This window comes from Hipposideros armiger, unplaced genomic scaffold (assembly GCF_001890085.2).
Source record: "Hipposideros armiger isolate ML-2016 unplaced genomic scaffold, ASM189008v1 scaffold_1664, whole genome shotgun sequence".
NCBI classification, from domain to species: Eukaryota; Metazoa; Chordata; class Mammalia; order Chiroptera; family Hipposideridae; genus Hipposideros; species Hipposideros armiger.
Window position 1 is genome coordinate 123714 of NW_017733014.1, and position 12653 is coordinate 136366.

Below are 12653 nucleotides of genomic sequence, written 5' to 3' on the forward strand. Positions count from 1 at the left end.
TGTGTGTGTGTGTGTGTGTGTGTGTGTGTGTGTGTGTGTGTGTGTGTGTGTGTTTTGATTGTTGAAGGCTGCAGTAGTCCATTTGTTTTGGTGAGTTTTCCAATCTATTTTTGCAAAGACTGAATTCTTTGTGGTGTGTGATAGCTGAAGTTTCAGTTTCTTTAAATCATGTTCAGCTCATGTTTTCACAGAGATTTCCTTGAATGTCAGGAGCTAAACAAACAAAGCAAAAATAAACAAACAAAAAATAAAACCCCCAAACATCTCTCTCAGTCTTCAGACTGAGAGATTGGCTGTGCCTTCAGGCACTTCCATTCTTACTAGGCTGGCACTGAATCTAGGAGTCAGCCCAAGGTCCAAACTTAGGATCTTCTCAGGATTTTTGTGAGCATGCATTTTGCTTTGGTCATGCATATTGGTTTCTACGTTCCCCCCATATATATGGGTGCTTTTGAATCTCCTAATTTCCCAAAGACTTTCCCCAGATTTTCCTACTGCATTTTAGGCAGCCTGTTATGTGTCTTGACCATGTCTTTGCCTCAGGCATCTGCAGGCCTTAAGTTGTCTTGCAGTGTTTTATTTTTTATTTTTTTATTATTATTTTTTTTTAGCTGAGCCATCCTGCCACCTGTTGGCAGCTCAGCGGCGGCTCGGCTCGGGCCAGGAATCGAACCGGTGACTCTGTTGCTCAGAGCTCACGCTCTTGAGCGAGCTCTTAACCAACTGAACCACTTGGCCAGCCCTGTCTTGCAGTGTTTTTAAGTAATGGCTGCTGCTTTTAGGGCCTGCTTTTGAGTTAGGTGAAACAGATATGAACTCTCTGTATCAATCCTTCCAGTAACCCCAGACAGGCTAGAACATACAGATACAATAATCTTTGAATGTGGTCCGCTCTGTTCCTTCTGGAACTAGGACCAGTGTCCTACACTGGGAAAATGGGCAACTCCCATTTCAATACAGCCATAATGCTGGGAAGGTGGTGGGCATGGGCAAGTAAAAACACCACAAAGCTTTACTTCTGTTTTCAAGTAGCATTTACTTGATTCAGTGTTCACTTAGCTGCTGCAAACCTTTGACTTTTCCAGAGTCTGACAATGTCATTTCTGAAATTTTTCTGTTATTTTTGATGTTTTTGTGGGGAAACAAGGACTTGGAGCTGCCCACTCCACAATTTTGCTTCTGTTACTTCTCAGTAACTCACTTTGAACAAATAGAGAATAAAAGGGGAAAATAGTAACAGCACTAGAAGTCTACCAACGGCAGAGAAAACAGAAAGGTGGGTAGCGGTTTATATCTTAGGCCAGCAGAGATGGAAATAGTGGCCCAGATTGAATCCGTTACTTTGGTTTATGGTAAAATGAGCTCGTGTTTTAAGAAAAACAAGATTTCTGTTATCTGGAAGATCACAGGACAGACACATGAAGAGGAGTTGATTTCTCTCGAGGGCTAATGGGTGTGTTACAGGAGTCTCTGCTCAGCGTCAGACTCCAGACACCCACCTCCCCAGGTTGCTATTTCAGCGACTCTGGGAATTCTAGTTTGAGAGAAATACACAGGATAGTGGTTTTCATGGACCGAGAAAAGAAGGAAATGGGAAGCTAGTGTTTAATGGGTACAGGGTGTCTTTATGATGTAATCAAAATGCTATGGAATTAGATAGAAGTGATGGTTGCACAATATAATGGATGTACTAAATGCCACCGAATTGTACACTTTGTGGATGAAAAAGGAGGTATGTACAAGGTCAGTGACCAAAAGTCACCTCACAGAGTGATCTGATTATAAATTCCTAACTGGGCAGGTCATGGTGGGTAGTCACACCCAGACCTATAACTTTTTTTTAAGAGGTTACCTTTGCCTTAAGCCAGCTATGTCCACTGTTTCTGTGCATCTGGGCTAACACACCTTTGAAGATCCTCTTTTCCAGACCGCCTTGGAAGCGTGACCACCCTCAAGAGGGCATTAATCTTAATGTTAACTATCCTGTAATCTAATCCCCACCTTGCCTTTTCCCACCTTCATGTAATCTTACTTATGTTCCCTCAATTCCAAATGCATAAAAGAAAGTGCAAATTGTTATCCTCCAGAGCATTTGAGATCTTATTCCCCAGCATATGTGTATGTCATCAGTTTGGCTCAAATGAATTCTTATAAAAATTCTTCTTAGGTTTGGATGTTCTTATGTTGATAACTTCAAAGTGGTTAATTTTATGTTGTGAATTTTACATGGATTAAAATCAAAGGACATGCAAAAACTTCACAGGTGGAAGGAGGCATAGATGGAAAAGCCTCATTTCTAAAAAAACAGTCACTGGCAGCCCTAAAGAAAACTTGGTTTTTCTCCAACACATGAAAACGCTTTAAAAGTTATCCTTGTAGCAAATTTTTAATAATCTCCTCTACACATGGCAGGGAAACATGTATTAAGTTATATTTTAAATGAAGAAAAAACAATATGTTGACATAAGAAATGAGCAAACCTGTAGATAATTTTATACGAGTTTCAGCCAAACTGATGACAGTTGCTAGGAAGCAAGATCTCCAACGGTCCCTCGTGTGACTTCTGGAGACTGACCAGGGCTGCAACCACCGCAGATCCCACAGTGTGAGAGAAGACGGCAGGACAGCACGTGTAACCTCGTCACAGAGCCGCCGCCTGCATGGCAGGAAGCTATGACTTTTGGTAAATGCCCTTATCAGCACCTTCATGGGGTTCTTCCTTATTTGTTTTCAGGTCTGAGCGTGGCCAGAAAGAGAAGAAACGTTTCCACGCGCACGCTTCATCTCCGCCACCGTGTTTGCCTTTGGGGCACCTGTGCACTCTGAGCCCAGACGGAGGTCTAGGCGTGCTTGCGTGGGACCCAGGCCCAGCCGGACAGCTCCGGGCTCTCAGACGCACGGCCAGCTTCCTTCTGGGAAGCGCCCCGTGTTTCCTGGGCCGGGCTGGGAGCAGCTGTGATGCCGGATGAGGGAGGGCGGTCTAACTGACGGTTCTAACGGAGGGGTGGAACCTGCCCGTAGAGCTTGGGAGAAGACCTGCCCCAGGGTCGGGCCGAGGCCCCGCGGGGCAGCTTTGGAAACTGGAGGAGAGCCGTGGCTGTCGCTTCCGGCGCTATGAGGACCCTCGCAGATGAGCGGCTGCCCCGGGCCCTCCCGCAGCTCCCCCTGCAAGGCCCGCTGCGGCGCCGCCCCGCACCCCAGGCCTGTCCTGGAAGCGCACCGGACGGAGGCCAAAGGGCAGAGCAACGCTCCCCTGTTCAGACACCACGAAGTTGTACACGTGGAAAATCTGAAAGAATCTCAACAAATTCAGACTAGTACAGTCAAGGGTATTTTAGCACAAGCACCAAACAAATTTAAAAAATGAGTTTGGAAAGGAAAAAAAAACTGCGACGACATTAAAAACAATGACAAAATACCTTAGGATAAATCTAGAAATGGATGCACAAGATCTGTACATGGAACATTATAAAACAATGCTCAGAGAATATGAATAAATGAAGAAATGGACCATATACTGTGTCTCTGGGTGGAAAGTTAAGATGCCAGTTGTCCCTGAAGAACATTTATACTTTCAATTTGGTCCCAATCAAAATCCCAACATGTTTTTTTTTAATTTTTAAATATTTTTATTTTAATATACATACAATATTATATTAGTTTCAGGTGTACACATAATTACTCAATATTTATAGACCTAAAGAAGTGATCACCATGATAAGTCCAGCAACCACCTGACACTGCCCCACGCTGTCACAGTATTATTGACTCTATCCCTACGCTGTACATTGCATCCCATGACTTGTCATGGAAATTTGAGCCTCTGATTCCCCTTCTACCACTCCCCTTTTAATTTCTCAATTACAGTTGACATTCCATATTATTTTATGTAAATTTCAGGTGTACAGCATAGTGGTTAGACATTTATATAATTTAAGATGTGATCCCCTGACTAGTACCCAGCTGGCACTATACATACTTACAACCCTATTATTGACTGTATTCCCTCTGCTGTACTTTACATCCCCATGACTATTTTGTAACTGCCAATTTGTACTTCTTAATCCCTCCACCTTTTTACCCTGCCCTCAATGCCTTCCCATCTATCATCCCAATAAATCTAGTATCTATCTGACATCATACACAATTATTACAATATTGTTGACTATACCCCTTATGCTAAACCCTACATCCCCATGACTGCTTTGTAACTACCAATTTTTATTTTTTATTTTATTTTATTTTATTTTTTAATCCCTTCCCCTTTTTTCACCCACACATCCCAACCCCTTCCTATCTGGCAACCATCAATATGTTCTCTGTATCTGTGAGTTTGTTTCTGGTTTGTTTGTTTATTTTGTCCTTTAGATTCCACATTTAAGCGAAATCTCATTGCATCTGTCTTTCTCTGGCACTCCACTCAGCACAACACCCTCCAGGTCTATCCATGTTGCCACAGATGGTGAGAACCCATTCCCTTCCCTGGCTCCAGGTGTATTTCCTGTGTGGGCTGTGTGTGCCCTCCTGTTGTAGTTGAGCCTTGGTTGCTATTTGCATGTCAATAGGAGGGATTGACCCTTCGACTCATTGGTTGTAAGAGCTGGCCATGACGATGGTGGAGGAGGAGGAATTGTGGTGTCGGGGCTGACCCTACAGAGCAGGATCTGCCTCAGCAGGGTTTTGGTGCCTGCCCAATTCACCTCCTGGGTATGTCTTCCGGGGAGGCAGCCAGGTGAGGGCCCAGTGCAAAGCTGACCACTGGGCCTGCCAGCCCCGGGGCCCCCTGAGAGGGGACCCACTGCAGGCCAAGTTCAGCCACAGTCTGTGTCCTGCCCTAGGCCACCTGGCATGAACCACAAAGCAATCCAGAGATGGCTGACACCTGTGCTGTGCTTGGAAGTGCCTCGAGAGGCCAAGCCGAGAACCAAGGTCAGCTGTTGCAAGTGCTGGGCTTAGGGCTGCTCAGCCAGAGACACAGGACACGCCAAAGCCAGATGCTGCTTGTTTGGGTTTGTGAACCTCTGAGAGATTTTAGAAAAGTCTGCAGCATGAGCCAGGGCTCAATGTTGCTAACCTATTTCCTGTCATCAAGGTATGGGAAACTTAATTTTCCTTTGGATAAAAGCAACTAGCAAACACATATGGCCACCCCAGTTACCAGGTGAATTTAAGATGAACTCTGTGTGACTTCTGTCAAAAATCTATATTTGTGTGGATGGTTTTCCACACAGAACTCAATTCTGTCCCATCATCTACTGCTTTGCTGATCCCACATAGATTTTATGACTCTTAATTATAAGTCTTAAAATTGGATGGGTGATTCCTACAACCTTTCCCCCCTCTTTTCCAACGTTGTTTTGGATGTTTCCGTTCCTTTGTACCTTGTACTTATAAATTTAAAAATCAGTTTGTCTATATCTACAAATATTCTTGCTGAGATTTTGAGTGATATTTTGTTAAATCTGCAAATCAATTTGTGGAGAATTGAAATCTTCTATGATGCATCTTCCAATCTATGTCTCCATTTGTTTAGAGTCCGGTTTATTTTGTCAGAATTTGGTAAATTTCAGCATATAGGTCCATTACAGGTTTTGTTGGATATATATCTAAATATTTAATCTTTGGGGGGAGGATTATTGAAAATTATACTTTTATTTTAATTTTGGGTTCCTTTTATACATTGCTAGTGTATAGAAATAGGTTCACTTTTATGTATTGACCTGTGATCTTGCTAAATCAATTATTAATTCCAGGTGATTTTGAGGTAGATCGCTTTGATTTTTCTTCTTAGATAAATATGTGATGTGCAACTAGGACACCTCATGTCTTTCTTTCACATTTGTTTGTCTTTATGTATTTCCCTGTCTTGTTGCACTTGTTAGAACTTCAAGTACAATGTTGACTAAAAGTGCTAAGTGTGGACATTTTTGTCTTTGTCCAAATCTCAGGGGGAATCATTTAACTTCCCATCATCAAGTATGATATTAGCCATTGGTTTCCCTTTATCAGATTGAGGAAGTGCCCTTTTATTCCAAGTTTACTGAAAGTTTTTTTTTTAATTGTGAATGAATTCCATGCTTTGTCAAATACTTTCCTGTATCAATTTTTATGATCATGTGAATTTTCTTTACACAGTTGATATGTTGGATTAATTTGGTTGATTTAAAAATGTTGAACCAGGGCCAGCTGAGTGGTGCATTGGTTAAGAGTTGGCTTGGGACGCCAGCTCTGAGCAGCAGGGCCCCAGTTTGGATCCCACACGGGGCCAGTGACGCTGCACCTCTACAGCTAAGATGGTGAACAACAGCTCAACCTGGAGCTGGGTCGCGGTGAGTCACCAGCGATGGCGTAGGCTGCAGTGGGGCTGCAGTGGGCTGCTGTGAGCTACTGTGAGTGGCTGGCAGCCAGTGTGAGCTGCCAAGAGCCACTGTGAGCGGCCGTCCAATGGTGGGCAACCGATCTGCCTCACCCGGGAAGAGCGCAATGATAATACCAACATGGGCCAGTGAAGCAACGTCCTCCACAACTAGACTGAGAAACAAAAGGACAGCAACTTGTCTGTTCCCCTTCCCCAGTTCCCCAACACTGTTCCCTTCCCCCAATTCCCCAATAAAAAAATCTTTAAAAAATTGAACCAGCTTTGAATTGTTGAGATGATTCCTGTTTTATCATGATGTAGTGTTATTTTCCTATATTGCTGATAAGATTTGCTATTATTTTGTTAAAGATTTTAGTATCTATGTTAATAAGGAATATCAGTGTGTAGTTCTATTTCTTTGTGCTGACTTTACAAAGAATACTGGTCTCATAAAATACATTGGGGGATGTTTTTATATATCCTAGTTTTTGATATTGGTACCTTGTCACTTTTCTTTTTTCTTTGTCAAGCTAACATTTGATTAGTTTTATCAATCTTTTGAAAGAATCAACTTTTGGCATCATTTATTCTCTCTATCATTTTTCTGCTTCAGCTTTATTAATTTCTGTTCATCTTTATTTTTCCTCCCTTCTGCTTGGTTTCGATCTTCGTTTTCTAATTTCTTAAAGTAGAAGCTTAGATTATTGACTTAAGATCTTTATTCTTTTCTAACATAAGTATTTTATGCTATACATTACTCTCTAAGCACTGTTTTAGTTGCATCTCACAAATTTTGATGTTTTGTAATTTCATTTTCATTCAGTTTTGTCTTCAGTTTTGAAATACGTTTTCACTTAGCTTATAATTCTAAGTTGATGGCTTTTAAATTTTCCTTCAGCACTCTAAAGTTGTCATCCCATTTTTTTCTGGTTTGGGTAGTTTTTCTTGTGAAGCTTGATGTTTTTATTAATCTTATTCCTCTCTCCACATATCTTTTTTTTCCCTTGCTGCTGTTAGGATTTTTCTCCTTTTCACTAGTTTTCAGGAATTTGATTTTGATGTGCCTTGATTGAATTTTCTTTGTTTATGCTTCTTGGGGTGCTTTGGTGTTCTTAGATCTGTTTCTAGCTTACATTACACTTTGAAAATATCTGCCCATGATTTCTTTAAACTTTTCTTGGTCCTCCCTCTCTCCTTTTTCTAGGATTCCCATTACATGTATATACTTGACTGCTTTTATTGTCTCTTACATTACTGTCACTTGACTATTTTTTTGAAACTTTACTCTGTGTTCTATTTGGATAATTTCTGTTACACTTCTTTAGGTTCATTTAAGTTTAATCTTCAGTGTTAATCTTACTCCATGTATTTTTCATTTCAGATATTGTTATTTTCATAACCTCTAGAAATTCAAAATACAGAACAATTATATCAAACTGTTTTTTGTGTTAGATGAAAGCACTTGCATGTTTTGTTTAATAGAGGCAGGCTGGCAGCAGACTGCCCCTTTGTTACCGCAGCCTGAGGTCATTGGTTGCTGGTGCTGTGGTAACATCTCCCCGTTCACTGCCCAATGACTTTCCCAATTGCCTCCTTAAATTTGAAATGTTTCCTGGAGTAGAGACCAAAGGAAATATTAAGCACTCCTTCTAACTAATTAGTTGGGCAGAGACAGTAAGTGACTTCTTCTAATGGCGTTAAAGGAAATGTGATACATTAAGGTGAGAGGGACAGTGAATCCTTAGGGAGGCTGTTTACTCATGGAGAATAAAACCACTGACCAGACTATCAGAGGATATATCCCCCCATTCACCTGCTCATGACCTGGTCCCCATGCTCTGTTGCCCCAAGCACCCCTGGTGTCCTGAGCGTCCCCTGGTGTCCCGAGCGCCCCCTGGTGTCCCGAGCGTCCCTGGTGTCCCGAGTGCCCCCTCGTGTCCTGAGCGCCCCCTGGTGTCCCGAGCGCCCCCTGGTGTCCTGAGCGCCCCCTGGTGTCCCGAGTGCCCCCTGCAGCCCAGCCCTCCAGTCCCCTGCAGGGAGGTTTGTGCTTGGGCTCACACTGATTTCCCCTCACTGTGTCCCTCACACAGTAGTACATGGCCGTGTCCTCGGTGGTCACAGAGCTCAGCTGCAGGGAGAACTGGTTCTTGGACGTGTCTCTGCAGATGGAGGTGCGGCTCTTTTGGGATGGGCTGTAGTTAGTGTTATCATTAGCACATATGTCCCCGATCCACTCCAGCCCCTTCCCCGGGGGCTGCCGGATCCAGCCCCAGCAGTAACCACTGGTTGTGATGGAGTAACCAGAGACAGTGCAGGTGAGGGACAGGGTCTGCGAGGGCTTCACCAGTCCTGGGCCCGACTCCTGCAGCTGCACCTGGGACAGGACACCTGGGGACAAGAGGAAACTTGTGTGTTAACGCCAGACACCCCAGGCTCATAATGAAATCTTTGCAAGACTCACAAGGAGATCCAGCCACCAGGCAGAGGACAAAACACACCAATATCTTGTTGTTTTTTTCAGAATGGGCGTGACATTCCTAGAGGCCTGCCCAGGCCAAGGTGAGACAAACCACTGACTTCATACTGGTGTTGTCACTGGAGGGGACGTTTTGCATTTGGTTCACACTTGTGGCTTCAAGAGTGTGCTGGGCAGCCACTGCTGTGACTCAGGTAGAAACTTCTCTTCCCCGTGTCCTGGGCTCTTGTTGGCTTTTCCACAGTGGAAGTGGATTGGGCGATATTTTGGGGAGAAAAGGATGATGGGGAGGGAGGATGGAGAAGCAGAAACAAGTGAACTGTAGAACTCTCCAGGGAGGAGTGGCTTCAGGAAACCTTTGGAATAGTTTTCTTCACTTTTTGAGGAGCTTATTAAGGAACAGAGGAGTTGAAGCAAAGCCTCAACCCTAATTCAACACACAGAAATAATCTCTGGCCCGGTTGCTAATATGTTGGGTTATTTAGCATGTAAAAATGTTTTTTATAACCAGGGATGCTGTTGCTACTGTCCACCCCCCATCCTGCTTTAGCAAAATGGTAGGCCCACTGAGCTATAAAATATTACATACTTCACCCTTTTGCTATTTGCTAGTCTTTTTGGCTTTTAAAACTGTCTTTTTGCTTCTTTATCATTTACCTATTTACCTTTTGACCCCTTCACCCATTTCCCCCACCCCCACCTCTGGCAATCATCAATCTGATCTCTGTATCTATGAGCCTTTTTAAAAAAATTTTTATTGTTAGATTTCACATATAAGTGAAACCATCTGGTATTTGTGTTTTCTGTTTGACTTATTTCACTTAGCATAACGTCTGCCAAGCAAGTGCTCACAACAAGGGGAACAGAGATTCAGGAGTAGGACGGGGTCAGACTTGGTGGAGAAGTCAACTGTGTTGCGATTCTACATCATATGTTCAAATAGCTAGAGGAAAGATCAAACGTGTTGAATGGAGACACGCCTCTGCCTCCTTCTCTTCTCTTATTTCCATGTTAGCATTTGTAGACGTGGCCTGCCCACCTGTCCCACCTCAGCCCCAGCTGAATTAATGGCCAGGCCCACCCACTGCCACGCCCTGCACTGTTACCCAATCCCCTCAGGTGACCCACTCAGAGGAGGGTGCAGGAAGTGTTTCCTGCCTGCCAGAGCCTCCCTGGTAGGAAGTGGCCACAGCAGATGGTTCATTCTCACTGACATGTCCCTGAGCAGGGGCACGCGGCTGACAGAGGACCAGGCCACCATGAGGACGCCCCTCTTGCTACTTGGGCTCTGGGCAGCGCTGTCTCCAGTCCAGTGTTCTCAAGGTCGTCCTTCGTGGCGTTACATCTCCTCTGAGGTGGTGATTCCCAGGAAGGAGACGCACCGTGGCAGAGGCGTTCCCATGACAGGCTGGCTCTCCTACAGCCTGCGCTTCGGGGGCCAGAGACATGTTATCCGCATGTGGCATAAGAAACTGTTTTGGCCCAGACATCTGCTGCTGATGACTCAGGATGACCAAGGAACCTTGCAGATGGATTACCCCTTTGTCCCCCTGGACTGTTACTACGTCGGTTACCTGGAGGGTGTTCCCCTTTCCACAGTCACCATGGATACATGCGATGGGGGCCTGGAAGGCATTATGAAGCTGGATGACCTTGCCTATGAAATCAAACCCCTCAAGGATTCCCAAAGGTTTGAACACGTTGTTTCTCAGATAGTGGCAGACACTAATGCAACAGGACCCACATACAGATTGGGATACAAGGAGGCCAGGGACCCCTTCTCTCAAGCAAACGCTAGTGCAGCCCCCAGGATCAGCAGCAAACTTTATGCGTCCCATAGAGCGAATATGAAAGGCTGCCTCATAGCTGCACAATCAATTTACAATCTGTTCTATAATATGTCACAATGTGCCCATTACCTGAGGAGTATAGGCAGTTTGCTTAACTCCATTTACAAAAGTCTTGACATAAGGTATTACATCAGCGTCATGGTCATTTTTCATGAAGGGGACCCAGCCTCCATGAGCTCCTATGACGTGCCAGGTAGCCCATTTTTTAAGTATTATGAACGAGTCATTTACCAGCCTCTTAAGCCACACTCAGCCTTAGTTGTGATTAAACCTGGGCCACATGAACTTGATTTTAATCCAATAATATTTAGTATATGCAACTATCAAAACCTTGTCATGCTGGGTCATCTGGGCAGACACTATTTATTGCTCGCTATTATAGGAGCTCAGCACATTGGGAGGACTATTGGTCTGCACTATGATGCAGACACTTGTGTTTGCCAGAGAAGGACCACCTGCATTATGCACAGATACCCTGTGCTGACAGATGTCTTCAGCAACTGTTCCTTCTCATACCTGCAAAATGTTTTCACCATGGACCATGCCCCATCATGCCTGTTCATGACTGACATCGTGTACACAAACAGGACCTTGGCAGTCGCTCAGTGTGGAGACGACGTCGTGGACGAAGGCGAGCAGTGTGACTGCGGCTCCTTCAAGCACTGTTATAGCAACCCGTGCTGTAACAGCGACTGTAGTCTGACGCCTGGGAGCGCCTGTGATGTAGACAGGTGCTGCACAAACTGCACCTACTCCCCTCCTGGGACGCTCTGCAGACCCATCCAGAATGTATGCGACCTCCCCGAGTACTGCCTGGGGAGCACCTCCACATGCCCTGAAAATGTTTATCTGCAAGATGGAACCCCGTGCACAGAGGAGGGCTACTGCTACCATGGCAACTGCACCGACCGCACCATGCACTGCCGAGAGATCTTCGGTGAAGGGGTCGTGCAGGGTCCAGACGTCTGCTATGCTATAAACAAAAAAGGCCACCGATTCGGGCACTGCAGGAAAGTCGCTGTGGCTTTCAATCCTGATGCTTGCAGGGAAGAAGACATTAAATGTGGACGGCTGCAGTGCACCAATGTCACTCATCTGCCGCGGTTGCAGGAGCATGTCGGGTTCCATCAGTCTCTGATATCAGGGGTCTTGTGCTTTGGGGTGGACTTGCACCGTGGGACAGAGACAACTGACGTTGGTCATGTGAGAACTGGTACCCCCTGTGGCTTTGGAAAGTTCTGTCTTAATACCTACTGCAATGGTACTATGGCTGCAATAGTATATGACTGTGAGCCTTCAAAATGCAACCGCAGAGGAGTTTGCAACAATCAAAACAACTGCCATTGCCATGTAGGCTGGAAGCCTCCAGAATGCATACAAAAAGGTGCCGGTGGGAGTGTCAACAGTGGCCCCCCTCCGAGAAGAATGCGGTCGGTATCACAAAATATTGAGTTAGTGGTGTATTTCAGAGTGGTCGTCGGCCGTTTGTATGCCATCATAGCGGGAGTCCTCCTTGGAGTGGCCACCAATGTGAGAACTATCAAGAGCACTACAGTCGCAGCAGGGACGGTGGGAGCTAAACAATAAACGAGCTTCCCGACCCCCGTGCAACTGTAGGCAACATAGAAGGAACATCTGTGAAAGAATCAGAAACTACATGGCAGAGCTCAAGTCCACATTCCTGTCACTCTGCAGGAGACACGGGGGTCCGGCCACACATCATGAGTGAGGCCAGAGGTCTGGCGTTCTCACACCACCGCTGTTTGATAGGTCTCTGAGTAGCACCCTGAAATAAATCTTGGAAACCACACGCTGGTGTCTCCTACATTTTTGGTAAGCCTTTAAAAGCCTAACTGAGCCCGAGACTCTGGCCTGGAGAGGAGGCCTAAGTCAGCAGCTGGGTCTTGACCTGTGGTTTCTTGTCCCAGAATTCATGAAAGTCGACCCTGGTTCCTTTAGGGGCCAATTC

At 45.0% G+C, this 12653-nt stretch overlaps 1 protein-coding gene across 1 annotated transcript; it reads left to right on the top strand.

The window, feature by feature from the left end:
* The first annotated feature begins 10234 nt into the window (after positions 1-10234).
* Positions 10235-12271, top strand: LOC109377969 (disintegrin and metalloproteinase domain-containing protein 29-like). Its single transcript, XM_019634442.1, has 3 exons — positions 10235-10524; positions 10807-10877; positions 11067-12271. Exons 1-3 carry the CDS (start codon positions 10235-10237, stop codon positions 12269-12271), a joined length of 1566 nt encoding a protein of 521 aa, XP_019489987.1.
* Positions 12272-12653: the final 382 nt, after the last annotated feature.